Here is a 16423-nt window from a genome sequence, read left to right on the forward strand (position 1 = left end):
TTTTTGATAAAGTCAAATATCTCTGTTACTATTAAAGCTTTTGACTTGAAACTCAAAATAGTTATTTACTATCAAAGCCTACACCAGGAGACACAATTCCCGTAACTCTGATTTGAATTTTGACAGAATTATGTCTCTTTTTAACTTGGAATTTTTTTTACTGGCAAAGCTCTAATTCAGAGTCAAGCACTGAGAAAAGTCGAGCACGCTGTCTTACGGACAGCTCTTGAGTCGAGCTAAAAATGGTGTTCATCAAATGAATGTAGCAATTCTACAAAAATCGCTACGTGCCATACCTCCTCTTTCAAACCACCCTTAGTCCTGCCCATCTTGGATGAATCGGTATTACGAGAAGATTTTTGTTTAAAAGATCTTGAATTTTGTATATTTTGAACAATAAGAAGAAATTTCAAAGTAACTCCACTCAAATTTCTACATGATTTCAGTGAACTATACATACATAATGGAATTTGAACAAAAATTATCTGTACATAAAACACATTTTTGACCTGATCTAACCAAAGAAAAAATACATAATGAACAAGTCTAGTTAGATGAAAACAGGAATTACAGGAATGAAACAATCATAACAGAAGAAAAAGAAAAGTTCTATTTGATTTTAAAGGGAGAAAAAAGTTAAGTTCTCAATAATTAACTGATTTTAATGCAACAATTAAATCGCCTAAATTGAAACTGCACTGCCATTTTTAGCAAGGACCAGCCAGGGGAACAGGGGATGACCATTTATCAGAAACTAAGTTTCTGAGAAACATTTGTCACTGGGTATCAATAAACTGCAAGACTAATGTAGATTTATTAAATGGGCATAAAACAAGCGGGCAGTTTACCCAACAACTGTTCCTGTGAACAACTGTTTCTGTGAAGGACCATAACCAGACACAAATTTTCTCTGTAAGAAACTACCAGCTAGCAACTGGAAACAAGACTGACCAAGTGATTTCAAAGGCGATATCGTTTGGAGAAACTGTTGATGTAAGGCCACACACAAACTCGTGATGGGAAGTTAGAACAAGAGGGACACAAAAGCTCTAGATGGCTCACCTAAGTACCTTGATCCAAGTAAGATTCTTTTCAGCCTCTACTGTGCGCACTTTAATCTTGTTAACTAGATATGATATCAGTTGCCCCATATTCGAACATAACCTAAATTTCATCCAGAAAAAACATGACCCATTTTCATAAATATCCTCTGGAAAATACCGGTATAAACTTTACTGCATAAAACACTTTTCTGATTTAAAATTATGGCGACCTAGTTTTTGATCCCACATGACCTATATTCAAACTTGACCTATATTCATCAAAACAAACATCCAGGCCAATTTTCGAGAAGACCCAAAGCACAACCTAAATTGTGTTCACATGCTTTTCCTATGATTTGACTTGGTGACCTAACTTAGGACCATAGATTATCAATATTCTAAGATGGCCTTGATTTCATCCAGGGAAAAACCCACTGAATACTGCAGCATCTATTATGTATTGTAAATGTACACAATGTAAAAAGTAGGCAGTGAACAGAGGATGAAAACCACGCCACAGAAACAGCCTGTACAATCCATGCCAAATTTCAATAGTTATTGATGGGAAACCACCATTTTGCAGAAATTAAAAATCCGGACAGTGCCATCACTCCAGTAATAATTAACAGATAGTAAATCAAGTATCTAAAATTAAAAACCAACATGTAAAATATGAATACAATCTATGGTACCTTTTTAAAGTTATTGATTGGAAACCACATTTGCAATGCATCTTGAAGAGAACATTCTTTGAACAGCTGGGCATAAATAAAGAATGCTTTATTCCTTTTTTGATAAGATTGCTATTTCATATGGTGTAAAAGTGTTTAGATATTCTTGAAATAATGGATGGACATCTATTCTCTCGTCATCCTTTTCCTCTTTATCAGTTTGTTTTGGATCCAAAGGTCTGTGCAATTTATGTTCATAGATGTATAACGCTTCCGCTCCTATCAAAGTTTTGAACATTGACTTCGGGCTAGCAAGATGTAGTTTCTGGGCCATTTCCTTACTTTTAAGGTCTCTTAAGTCAAAGTAGTCAAAGTTAATTGCCAACCACACTGTAATTACTGTTGCAACATTTATGGTATCCCCTCTCAAAATTGGCATTGATTCACTTTCAAGAAGAATGTCATTGCTACAACAGTACATGTATATTTTAATGGTATTATCATTGGCTAAGAAAGATGGAATAAAAACATCTGATAACTGACTTTGATCCTGGACATAGAAAGCATTTGATATACACTGTGCGATAGCCTGATTCTGGGCATGTCCTTCGAAACCTTTACTCTTTATTTCTACTTCAGAGCAATTGCAGGTATCACTACTACTACTTGAAGAATCTTGATCAGATTCACTGGTACAGGAACGTGAGCTTGTACTCTGACATGAGCATGTTGCTATTCTTCCTGAAAAAAGCTTTGATACAGTGTCACTGCCTTTATTCACTACAATGGCGCTTTTCTGAAGAATCATGTCTGCACGACCATACCAAACTTCATAATTTCCTGAAAACAAAATGATGCAAGTTAACATAATACTGAAAAAGGAGCTGCGTTCAATAAACACTTGATGCCCCGGTGGCATCCTTGTCAAGTTCCAGTGTTTTCCCTTGGCTTTTGAAAATAAGGGTCATTGTGACCCCCAGTGTTTCACATGTGGGGGTCATTTTCAAATTTTAGGGGTCATACAGATATACTAAAATTAGTATTCTGAATAAAACAGATTGAAGTCTTTCCTCATATTTGTCACTGAATAAAATGAAAAAACCAGCTGATGTTTGACTTTTATTTATACATGTGCTAAAATAGGTTTTAGTCCTTTTTACCAGGCAGTGGTATAGTAGAAACAGGCGATCTGAACCACTGGGTCCTACTGTACTTGCTGTCGACGATGTCACAAACATCGTCAGCTTGCTTTGATTTTGAGCCATCTTTTTTTAGTAAACAGCAGACTGGTACTACTGGTAGTAGTAGCGAGCAGCGATAACAACTGTTACAAAGTGTTTATTCAGTCAAAGTATCAGACTGGGTATTAATCTGTGAAATGTGAATTGACACAAATATATAAAATTGGTGACACAGTCTGCATATAATTACGAAACTAAAAGTACATTTCCAGAAAATCGCTCATTGTAAACAAAATTGGTCCGAGTTTGATTTTCAAGAAATTGCGTCCACTGTGACGCACAGAATTTATTTTTACGGGTCATTAGTCAGAAAAGTGCGACTATGACACAGGATTTGTGCGTCAGGGAAAACCCTGAGTTCAAGGTCAAGGTCAAACTGAGGTCAGGTGATGTCAGAATATGAGGAATGGTCACAGGATACATCTGCATTAGTATCAAGTCATTCTAGTTAGGGGTATTGATGATAGATGAAACGTGTCCAATTTGGTTAACCTCGTACACTCAGACGAATAGACGAATGGATGGACAGGACAAACACTATATGCCTCCTGCATCAGTAGATATATGTATATGCATAACTAGGACTGGTACTGATCACTCCAGTTGTGAAGTTTCATAGAAATTTGGCCAGCAGTTTGACCAGTGAAAGCTCAGGACAAAATTTTTCTAGTTTTAGCTCTTGGGGCTATTTTATGCAGCAAAGCGGAACGTGCCAGCGATATGCATAACTAGGCTTGGTTACACTTATCGCTCATGTGAAGTTTTGTCAAAATCCAGCCAGCAGTTTGACCTGTAAAAGCAGGACAAGATTTTTGTTTTTTAGCTCTAGCAGCCATTTTATGCAGTGAAGCGGAACGTGCCGGCAATATATTTAACTAGGCTTGGTACTGATCACTCCAGTCCTGTGAAGTCTCTTCGATATCCAGCCAACAGTTTGACCTGTGAGGCCCGGATTAGAATTCTATAATTTTAGCTGTGGCGGCCATTAAATTTGATGAAGCAGAACGTGCCGGTGATATGCACAACTAGATTTGGTACTGATCACTCATGTTAAGTTTCAGCGACTAATAGGGTCTTAACACTTGGGTTTGCAAGCATACAAATTTTGATTCCATACTTCATGTTTTTATTTCGATGTAAATGAAATGTTAAACCAAAATTTGTAGTCCTGTTTGGCGCCATATAACCTATACTGTATAATAAATAAATAAATTAGAAATTCGGCCTGCAGTTTGACCTGCAGAAGCCAAACAAGATTTTTTCTGTTTTTATCTCATGTTGGCCATTTTGTGCAGCAAGCGAAACATGCCAGCCATATGCACAACTAGGCTTGGTTCTGATCACACCTGTGAAATTTCCTGGAAATCCAGCCAGCAGTTTGACCTGTGAAAGCAGGACAAGCTACATGCGGATGGACGGACAGATGGACAGACAGACAGAGGGCGAAAGGCAGAAACAATATATGGGGGAGACATAAAAAATATAAGAGATAATTTGTCATTAATTCAGTTCAAACTGTCTCAGACTCCATCTAATAACACAAGAGCATCGCCTTGCAGGTGCCAATGTTCATCTGTTTCTCATTTTTTTAGTTTTCTTTTGCACAAGATTAGAAATACCAACATAATAATAATATTATTATCATAATATTATATTCATTATGATTAAGAACAAGAGAACACGAAGAGATCTTGGCATCCACCACTGAATAACTTACGTGAATACAGGTGTAAGTTGGGCACTTCATCAGGAGTTTTGTTCTGGACCCTAAGACCTTACTCTATGACCCAAGAATCATGAGGTCATGAACAGATCAAGACCAACTAGAGTTGCTTTTGAGAAAAGAGCATGTCTCCCACAACTGCCTAAATAGTAGTATATAAGTCAACCATGCACCAAGACTTCAACTGCCTTATCAGACTTTTAGTGCTTTCATTATCAAAAACAAGTTTCAAGGACCATAATTCCAAAGTGCCTGTGCCAATTTGGCTAGGACTTATTGGCAAACACATTTTGTTGAAGATTGGTGAAGATCGGATGAGAAATGTTCGACTTAAGAGTGGGAACAAGATTTGTGAAACACACACACAGTGAACAGCGGTGTGAGACATAATAAACCTATGTAGTTTCAAGGTCCTAGGTAAAATGGTTCTCCAGTTATTGAGTGGAAACCACTTTCAATGTTATAGACACAGTGATCTCAAGATCAGGGCTCATGTACACATCAAGGCCAATAAACCTTCGAGATTTCAAAGTCCAGTTTTCAATGTTCAGGTCCCTGTAAGCTTGACCTTTGACCTAGTCCAAAATACCCCTCACACGTCTCTGACACAGAAAAGTAACCTATATTTCAATGAGGACATAATTATGCATAGCACGGCATGACATAGCATATCCACGCCCGCAAATCAACCGCTTTTGGACTGATTATACCAAACCGGAAGTGACTACATAGTGTTACATGTGAAGTAGTCCAAGAAATAGTTCCATGCTGTTGATAAAATATAACAGAAACAAGTGAAATATGATGTGACAGTTACATTTTTGGTTTAGTTTGATTGCAGATTATATTGAGAAAAGATCTAAGCAACTGTCACAGTGCATTTCCATGTTTTAGTATATTTTTTTGATTAAAGTGTCTACCTACGCGTACTTGTTCGATTAGCATTTTCATGGAAGCATTTTCAGACGGTGTTGTTTTTCTGAACAAATTATTTTTCTTATATTCAACATAACATGTCAATATTTTTTTATTTCTGGTAAGTAGACATGTTATACTAAAAGGCTATATATGGTTTCCATACCTTTGAAATGCTCTAAAGTACAGAAAATGGTGTCTGAAAATTTAATTCCCTATATGAAATAAAGAAGGAATCGAATTGGTAGAGTGTAACCTAGAAGAGTATTCGGATGTAACATATCGTCTGCTACAAAATCATGGAAGGTGAAAATTACAGAGAAATTGAAAGAAAAATGGAAAGAAACTGCATGCTAGAACCTGAAAAGGGCTGTATTGTTTGGACAGGGGCATGTTCTGGACATTTAGGGCCTAAATATGGCAAGATTAGGGCTAAATTTCCAGAAGATGCCCCTTCTAAAGTACATTTTGTTCACCGTTTGGCATATATGCTTCATTTTAAGTTGATTTTGACATCTAACCAGCCTCTCTCACACCTGTGTGGCCACTCTTTGTGTTTTAACACAAGTCACCTATCCCTAGAACCCATGGAAATTAATCATGACAGGAAGACTTGTGTTGCCAGAGGCATATGTCTTGGGCATACCAGCTACCCAAATTGTATTATTTAGAGCCTGAAAAAATCCCTGAAAGAAAATGTGACTTAAATCTAATTTTTGTGACAGTGTCTTGTTTGTTTTGTTAGTATGTACAAGCTAGACCACTGAAAACATAAGAAATATGTAGAAAATATACAGAAAAAGCACTTTATTTGAACCAACAGCATAACTTCTTATATACATTTGTCACACATTTTTTCTGTATATACATCTAAGCTTCTATATCACTTATCATGCAGTCTTATCACTAAATCATGCAATTTTAGGCACTAAATTATGCATAGCAGTGGTCTTGCAAGTGTTTCACTGCACTATAATTTGGTTTAGGATCTGTAAGGCCTGACGAGTAGTGAATTTTTTCATGAAGTTTGTACCGCCGAGCCCGAGCAGCATACCGAGCTCTTTTCGCTTTCTGTTTCATGTCGGACCGAAGCCGGGTACATCTGATTTTTTCAGTTCTTACAATTTGTTTTACTACTTTTGAACCTTTTGAAATGTTAGCCTTAAAGAACTCAGTTTTTAGTAAGACAGATTCAGCATAACCATGGTTTAACTTAGTAATTTGCCCGTGTATGCGTCCTGACGAGGAACGGGCAAATGTTGTCTGTTTGGGAATGACTGCTTGATATGAACGATTAACAGCTTCACATTTTTGTGTTGATGTCATAAGTTTGGTTTTACTGATGCTGTCAGGACCAAGGAGAATATTAATGCACTTTCGCAAAACATTTTCATCGCATTCAGTCATTCGTACCTTGACATTTGCCGGCATATAACTGTAAGCATGTTTGAAGTTACCGCAACAAACCAGGCTATCATTTTTACATGTTTGTCCGCAGTACCCTTTAAAACACATAACAATGGCAGATATTACTTTTGGCATATTTTTTTTTATTTTACTTATGTCACCATTATGTACTTTGTGAGCTTTTCTGAGCTCAGCAACACATCTCAGCTTTACAGAAATAGCAAACCTATTTTTTAGATTTGATTTTTGTTTACTACCGCATTTAAACATTGAGCTACTGAATGGGGCCTTGTACAATTCACGCCGCATTGAATTGCTAAGATGCCTGACATCTTTTAAGTGTGTTACTTTATTGTTTTGAGATTTTTCAATACCGGCATGACTCTTTGAGTCACCATCTCCAGTGTAGGAAGCTATGCGCATTGACAGTTTACTTGCTACCTTTTGACTCCATCTACCCTCATCACCAATTGAATCAGTTTCAGGAACATTAGCACTACAGTGTCCTTCATGATTTGGACATTCAACATTTCTACCATTATTGCGAAGTCTGGCAGCTACTACACAAAGTTTACTGCCAACATGAACCCCTATGATTTTTTTCGATTTGGTATTGTTCTCGCATAAAGTAGTCGCAACGATTGTACCCGCCTGAAACGGGGTTGAATCCGAGTTAAATATAGGATTATTATAACAGGAGTCTCCTTCAACATTCACTAAATCAGGCTCTTTTTGACCTATTTGTTCATTTACTGTTTTAAGATTTGTTTGAATATCACACATGCTTTGTTCATTTAGTACCTGTAAACCCTGGCCAACTTTTAATGCAGTTTTGTGCATAGAAGCTACACACGGTGAAATTATGTTTGCGTTATTTAGTATCCGGCAAGCGCCAGTATTACTTATTGGGGTGGTGTATAATCCTAATTGCAAACCTATATTAGCTGTGGCAGCCTTTCTGCCACGTTTACCAGTATCCACCTCATCATAAAGATTGTGAAACTGACTCAAAAACATGCATTTTGTACATTTGAGTCTTTCACGCCACACTACCCCCCACTTTTGTGACGCCTCACCATCAAACACAAGATCACCTTCACATTCACTGTGTACAGCCCTGTGATTTCTCATTTCAGAATTGAACATAGCCTGTACATTCACGGGAAGATACAGTTTGTTAGTTCGCAAGTCCGGGTGAACAGAATCAGTTTGAGCAGTACCATACTTATCGATAATCCCAACACTATCTGGTTTTGGCCTGAGTGGTTTTGTCATTGTGGCATTGCCATCAACATCTTTAAAGGTTAGTACTTCAGAGTTCTCATGAACTGTTGCATTGTGAACCTGTTTTTCTAACCTAACATACCTATATTCTAACTTATCAGTGTTATAACAAAGTTTCATACCTTTAGTTGTGCTAGGAGCACCTTTCTTGAACCCAACACTGCGGCAGTGTTTTACTTGTTTCTTCAAACGAACCATTTTATGCAATTTAGTGACAAAAAAAAAATAGATAATATTTTATAACTAATAACTAACACATGCATATACTGTTAAATTTTAACATCTTAATCTATACAAAACAACAGGTTAAGTGACTATGAACAAAACAGGAGATAGTGTAGAACCCTGTGGAACACCTGAGGAATTTCACACCTTCCCAGCCAGATGCACAGACATGGCAATATACCTTAATAAAGCCTCTAGCATGGATTATCTTGTCTTTAAATTATTGTAATCACTAAATGACACTTTGCTTTTTATCAAATAACCAAATTTAACATGTTCTTTGGTTATAGAAAGTCATTTGTATACCATCTTAATTGCAAAATTTGGAAAATATGGTGCATTTTTTTATAAAAAAGTATGTTTCAAGCCATATTAAAAGTAGGAAATATGATCATATGTGAAATTTTTTACTTTTTATTATTCAAATGTCATCCCAGTAATAGCCAATTGCAGTTAGAGTCTTCAGTTTTAAGAAATACAAAAAATATATACATTTTCCTATAAGAGGTATTTCTGTAAAAAATCAGAAAATAGCAATTGGCCGAGCCTGAAAAATATCATCATTTAAAAATGCATATTTTGAGAGAATGCATGCATGGATTCCTTTCAAATTTTAACATGTTTGTAGTAAAAGGTGGACCTAAAGGTCAGTGTATCAATTTCAAATTTTGTCCACCAAAAAAGTTCCTTAAAGGACTGATTATACCAAACCGGAAGTGACTACATAGTGTTACATGTGAAGTAGTCCAAGAAATAGTTCCATGCTGTTGATAAAATATAACAGAAACAAGTGAAATATGATGTGACAGTTACATTTTTGGTTTAGTTTGATTGCAGATTATATTGAGAAAAGATCTAAGCAACTGTCACAGTGCATTTCCATGTTTTAGTATATTTTTTTTATTAAAGTGTCTACCTACGCGTACTTGTTCGATTAGCATTTTCATGGAAGCATTTTCAGACGGTGTTGTTTTTCTGAACAAATTATTTTTCTTATATTCAACATAACATGTCAATATTTTTTTATTTCTGGTAAGTAGACATGTTATACTAAAAGGCTATATATGGTTTCCATACCTTTGAAATGCTCTAAAGTACAGAAAATGGTGTCTGAAAATTTAATTCCCTATATGAAATAAAGAAGGAATCGAATTGGTAGAGTGTAACCTTTCCTTGAAAATGAGGAAACAATTATTCTAATTACTTCAACAAGAGGGCCATGATGGCCATGTATCGCTCACCTGACCTACTGATCTAAAGATCAGCAAGATTAACATTCTGACCAAGTTTCATTAAGATATTTTTTTTTTTTAATTTAACGTCACACCGACATTGATAGGTCATATGGCGACTTTCCAGCTTTAATGGTGGAGGAAGACCCCAGGTGCCCCTCCGTGCATTATTTCATCACTCTTTACTGCTGCAGCTGTGTTATCTAATATTGGTGCAGAAATTGGCTGTTTACGGCTAAAACTGACCTTCGAGTAGAAGTGATAGGGTAGAGGAAATGCAGCCTTTATTTCATATACAAGGTTTCTTTGATTTTAACCAGGTGGCCTAGTTTTAGACCCATATTCATACTTGGCCTAGACTTTGTCAAGACAAACATTCTGATTAAATTTCATGAATATCCATTGTAAAATGCACCCTTTATTACATACACAAAGTTTTTCTTTGATTTGATAGGGACAGCTAGTTTTTGACCCAGATGACCCATATTCGATCCTGGCATAGATTTCATTAAGACAAACAGTCCGATCAAATTTCATAAATGTGCACTGTAAAAGGAAGACCCTATTGCATACACAAGGTTATCTATGATTTGAGTGGGTGACCTAGATTTTGACCCCAGATGAACAATATTCAAACGTGACCTAGAGTTCCTCAAGGCAAGCAGTCTATTCAAATTTTATGAATAGCCAGTGTAAAATGCAGCCTCTATTGCATATGCAAGTTTTTTCTTTGTTTTGACCAGGTGACCTAGCTTTTGACCCAAGATGACCTGTATTCAAACCTTACCTAGATTTTGTCAAGGCAAACATTCTGAACACATTTCAAGAGTATCTATTATAAAATGAAACCCCTATTGCATACACAAAAGATTTTCTTAAATTTGACAGGGTGACCTAGTTTTTCACTTGAGCAGCTAAAATCTAAAAAAATATAGTGCTACATTCCGTTATATTTGAAATATAATTCCAGGCCAAGCTTCTAGGACCCTATATACCAGCAAGACTAACAAGAGCTGTCCGTAAGACAGCGTGCTTGACTTTCTCTGTGCTTGACTCTGAATTTGAGCTTTGCCAGTAAAAAAAAAAAAATCAAAGTTTAAAAGGGGCATAACTCTGTTAAAATTCAAATTATAGTCATGCGAATTGTGTCTCCTGGTGTAGACTTTGATAGTAAATAACTATTTTGAGTTTCAAGTCAAAAGCTTTAATAGTAACAGAGATATTTGACTTCATCAAATATTTTAACAAAAAAAATCTAAGTTTAAAGGGGCATAATTCTGTCAAAATTCAAATTAGAGTTATGGGGATTGTTTCTCTTGGTGTATACTTTGATATTTTAAGTTTCAAGTCAAAAGCTTTGATAGTAACAGAGATATTTGACTTTATCAAAAACTTTAAAAATTCTAAGTTAAAAAGGGGCATAATTCTGTCAAAATTCAAACCAGGGTTATAGGAATTGTGTCTCCTGGTGTAGATTTTGAAAGTAAATAACTATTTTGAGTTTCAAGTCAAAAGCTTTAATAGTAACAGAGATATTTGACTTTATCAAAAAATTTAACAAAATTTCTAAGTTAAAATCTGGGGGCATAATTATAAACATTCTGACCAAGTTTCATTAAGATATGGTCATAAATGTGGCCTCTAGCGTGTTAACAAGCTTTTCCTGTGATTTGACCTGAGGACCTAGTTTTTGAGCCCTCCTGACTCAGGTTGGAACATGACCTCAACATTAACATTCTTAATTAATAAAAGTTCACAGTCCGGACAGGCTTGGGATTTTCTGGTTTTGAAAGTACGATACAAACCAAACTATACTCAATGATTCTTTGGACTTTTGGCTTGACGTTGATCTTTTAAGTTTTTCTCAGGTCTCAGTTGGTAGTGTTGCTAGCATTTTCGAGCTCCGCGGGCTTTTTTGCACCAAGAAACATGTTACATGTTATTTTCTCTCCATTTTCACAGAATTTTGCAAATTACAGATGTCCAAAATGAAAACAAATATTGCCTAGACGCTTACTTACATATCCGATAATTACTTTTGTATAAAGCGACAAGCGCCTAGAAGCAGTCACGTGATTATCGGTAAATTAACTGCCCGAAAGGAGTTTTTAAAGAGAAAAGGACAGTTTGAGCGAATTCCCCGATTTTCGAACGTGATCGCAAAAATATTCGAGTGCCATGATTTTCTACTCGCATTTTTTTATTCTTACTCGAATTTTGCGAGTTAGCGACCATTAAATTCGATCCCTGTTTAAGATCATCAAGATTAATTTTACATTCTGACCAAGTTTTATGAAGATACAATCATAAATTTGACATCTAGATTGTTAATAATCTTAACCTTTGATTTGACCTGCTGACCTACTTTCTGACCCCACATGACCCAGATACGAACCTGACATAGAGGTCATCAAGACAAACATTCTGATCAATTCCCATGAGTTTCGAACTTAAAATTAGGTCTCTAGAGTGTTAACAAGCTTTACCTTTGATTTGACTTGGTGACCTTGTTTATGACCACACCTGATGCAGATTGAATCTTGACCTAAAGACAGTGTTCATTCTAGGCTGCGCCATGGGGCAATAGGCGCGTATTTTACCGTATTGGCGAATAAAAGTTTGCCCTATAGCGCCTATAGGGCGCGCACTTTTTCAGAAAACAGTCCGTTTACGATGAGCAGATCTCCAGAAGTTGTGAATCAAATCCGACTCTTCCGATGACGTAACGCGCATTTTCATTGGTCGATGTTAAAATAGTAGCCAGTCTCTGGTCGCCTAACAACATACAGCTTTCAATGTTGCTATGCAATGGCGGACAAAAAAAGAACAGTCGCAATTCAGAGAAAAAAGAAATCCAACTTCACATTTTTTTCTAAACGTCGAAAAAAAGCAGACAACGGAGAACAAATTTCCAAAGAAAGATGACATGTTCGAGACCGCTAGACCGCCCAATAGCGTAAACGCTAAGTCAGAATCAGGCGACAAACATTCATTCCATAGTAAATCCTGATTCATGGCTGTCGGACGTTCCGTGGTTAGTTTCGGTAACGATCAAAATATTATGACTTGTAATTATGTTTTACGAACGGCGAAAGTAATACCTTGAACTCCATGTAAGAAAAGTGTTAAAAATACAGCCTTTCCTTTTATGTAAAGCAGATATTTCTTTCATGGCCCCTGTTTTTTCAAATATCCCCAACTTTTTGCCATCATAGGGCCCTTTGACCCCACTAAAAAAAAATCTGGAATGAACACTGCTAAAGATCTTCAAAATTAACATCTTGATCAAGTTTCATTAAGATATGGTCATAAATGTGGCCTCTGAAGTGTTAACAACATTTTCCTTTGATTAGACCCGGTGAACTTATTTTTGACCCCACCTCACACAGATTTGAAACTGACTTAAAGATCATTAAGATTAACATTCTGACCAAGTTTCATTAAGATATGGTCATAAATGTGGCCTCTAGAATGTTAACTAGCTTTTCTTTTGATTTGACATGGTGACCTAGTTTTTGACCCCGCCTGACCCAGATTTAAACTTGACCTAAAGATCCTCAAGATAAACATTCTGACCAAGTTTCATTAAGATATGATCATAAATGTGGCCTCTAGCGTGTTAACAAGCTTTTCCTGCGATTTGACCTGAGGACCTAGTTTTTGAGCCCTCCTGACTCAGGTTGGAACATGACCTCAACATTAACATTCTGACTAAGTTATCATGAAGATACAGTCATAAATATGGCCTCTATAGTGTTAACAAAGTTTTCCTTTGATTTGACCTGGTGAGCTAGTTTTTGACCCCACATGATCTAGATTCGAACTTGACCTAAAGATCATCAAGATCAACATTCTGGCAAAGTTTCATGAAGATACAGTCATAAATGAGGCCTCTAGAGTGTTAACATGCTTTTCCTTAGGCTTGACCTGATGACCTAATTCTTGATCCCAGATGACCCAATATCGAACTTGTCCAAAATGTTATTGAAGAGTAACATTCTGATTAAGTTTAATTAAGATTGGACCAAAATTGTGACCTCTAGAGTGTTAACAAGCTTTTCCTCTGATTTGATCTGGTGACCTAGTTTTTGACACCAGAGGACCCAATATCGAACTCGTCCAAGATTGTATTGAGGGTAGCATTCTGACCAAATTTCATTAAGATTGAGCCAAAAGTGTGACCTCTAGAGTGTTAACAGTCAAATTGCTGACGACGAACGATGAGGGACGAAAAAATTGGACACAGGGCGATCACAAAAGCTCACCCTGAGCACTTTGTGCTCAGATCAGCTAAAAATCTGGTAATGTAATTCCCTGTAGGAATGGAAATGCTATAGGCCTGTAATGTAGTTTTGGTGTGTTTCATTTTAAAATGTAAAGGATTTTTTAATCCCGTTGTGCATGCACATCAACACTAAGACTAGTGAAATATGTTTATGGGCCGCCTAAGCGGCTGAATTGACTGATGTTGAAGATTCATAAATTGGCCCTCCGCGGTTTTTTATCTGCTCTTTACTGCTGCAGCTGTGTTATCTAATATTGGTGCAGAATTGGCTGTTTACGGCTAAAACTGACCTTCGAGTAGAAGTGATAGGGTAGAGGAAATGCAGCCTTTATTTCATATACAAGGTTTCTTTGATTTTAACCAGGTGGCCTAGTTTTAGACCCATATTCATACTTGGCCTAGACTTTGTCAAGACAAACATTCTGATTAAATTTCATGAATATCCATTGTAAAATGCACCCTTTATTACATACACAAAGTTTTTCTTTGATTTGATAGGGACAGCTAGTTTTTGACCCAGATGACCCATATTCGATCCTGGCATAGATTTCATTAAGACAAACAGTCGATCAAATTTCATAAATGTGCACTGTAAAAGGAAGACCCTATTGCATACACAAGGTTATCTATGATTTGAGTGGGTGACCTAGATTTTGACCAGATGAACAATATTCAAACCTGACCTAGAGTTCCTCAAGGCAAGCAGTCTATTCAAATTTTATGAATAGCCAGTGTAAAATGCAGCCTCTATTGCATATGCAAGTTTTTTCTTTGTTTTGACCAGGTGACCTAGCTTTTGACCCAAGATGACCTGTATTCAAACCTTACCTAGATTTTGTCAAGGCAAACATTCTGAACACATTTCAAGAGTATCTATTATAAAATGAAACCCCTATTGCATACACAAAAGATTTTCTTAAATTTGACAGGGTGACCTAGTTTTTCACTTGAGCAGCTAAAATCTAAAAAAATATAGTGCTACATTCCGTTATATTTGAAATATAATTCCAGGCCAAGCTTCTAGGACCCTATATACCAGCAAGACTAACAAGAGCTGTCCGTAAGACAGCGTGCTTGACTTTCTCTGTGCTTGACTCTGAATTTGAGCTTTGCCAGTAAAAAAAAAAAATCAAAGTTTAAAAGGGGCATAACTCTGTTAAAATTCAAATTATAGTTATGCGAATTGTGTCTCCTGGTGTAGACTTTGATAGTAAATAACTATTTTGAGTTTCAAGTCAAAAGCTTTAATAGTAACAGAGATATTTGACTTCATCAATATTTTAACAAAAAAAATCTAAGTTTAAAGGGGCATAATTCTGTCAAAATTCAAATTAGAGTTATGGGATTGTTTCTCTTGGTGTATACTTTGATATTTTAAGTTTCAAGTCAAAAGCTTTGATAGTAACAGAGATATTTGACTTTATCAAAAACTTTAAAAATTCTAAGTTAAAAAGGGGCATAATTCTGTCAAAATTCAAACCAGGGTTATAGGAATTGTGTCTCCTGGTGTAGATTTTTAAAGTAAATAACTATTTTGAGTTTCAAGTCAAAAGCTTTAATAGTAACAGAGATATTTGACTTTATCAAAAAATTTACAAAATTTCTAAGTTAAAATCTGGGGGCATAATTATAAACATTCTGACCAAGTTTTTATTAAGATATGGTCATAAATGTGGCCTCTAGCGTGTTAACAAGCTTTTCCTGTGATTTGACCTGAGGACCTAGTTTTGAGCCCTCCTGACTCAGGTTGGAACATGACCTCAACATTAACATTCTGACTAAGTTATCATGAAGATACAGTCATAAATATGGCCTCTATAGTGTTAACAAAGTTTTCCTTTGATTTGACCTGGTGATCTAGTTTTTGACCCCACATGATCTAGATTCGAACTTGACCTAAAGATCATCAAGATCAACATTCTGGCAAAGTTTCATGAAGATACAGTCATAAATGAGGCTTCTAGAGTGTTAACACGCTTTTCCTTAGGCTTGACCTGATGACCTAATTCTTGATCCCAGATGACCCAATATCGAACTTGTCCAAAATGTTATTGAGAGTAACATTCTGATTAAGTTTAATTAAGATTGGACCAAGATTGTGACCTCTAAAGTGTTAACAAGCTTTTCCTCTGATTTGATCTGGTGACCTAGTTTTTGACACCAGAGGACCCAATATCGAACTCGTCCAACACTGTATTGAGGGTAGCATTCTGACCAAATTTCATTAAGATTGAGCCAAAAGTGTGACCTCTAGAGTGTTAACAGTCAAACTGCTGATGACGAACGATGAGGGACGAAAAAATTGGACACAGGGCGATCACAAAAGCTCACCCTGAGCACTTTGTGCTCAGATCAGCTAAAAATCTGGTAATGTAATTCCCTGTAGGAATGGAAATG

General features: G+C 36.3%; 1 protein-coding gene across 1 annotated transcript in view; it reads right to left on the minus strand.

The window, feature by feature from the left end:
- Positions 1 to 371: 371 nt before the first annotated feature.
- The window catches only part of LOC128553991 (uncharacterized), a 53233-nt gene continuing 37181 nt past the window's right edge, over positions 372 to 16423 (minus strand). The window contains exon 3 of the mRNA XM_053535191.1: positions 372 to 2554. Coding sequence (XP_053391166.1) covers positions 1824 to 2554 — 731 coding nt within the window. The 3' untranslated portion in view covers positions 372 to 1823. The remainder of the gene's footprint in view (positions 2555 to 16423) is intronic.

The sequence above is a fragment of the Mercenaria mercenaria genome, unplaced genomic scaffold (genome assembly GCF_021730395.1).
Source record: "Mercenaria mercenaria strain notata unplaced genomic scaffold, MADL_Memer_1 contig_4593, whole genome shotgun sequence".
Taxonomy (NCBI): domain Eukaryota; kingdom Metazoa; phylum Mollusca; class Bivalvia; order Venerida; family Veneridae; genus Mercenaria; species Mercenaria mercenaria.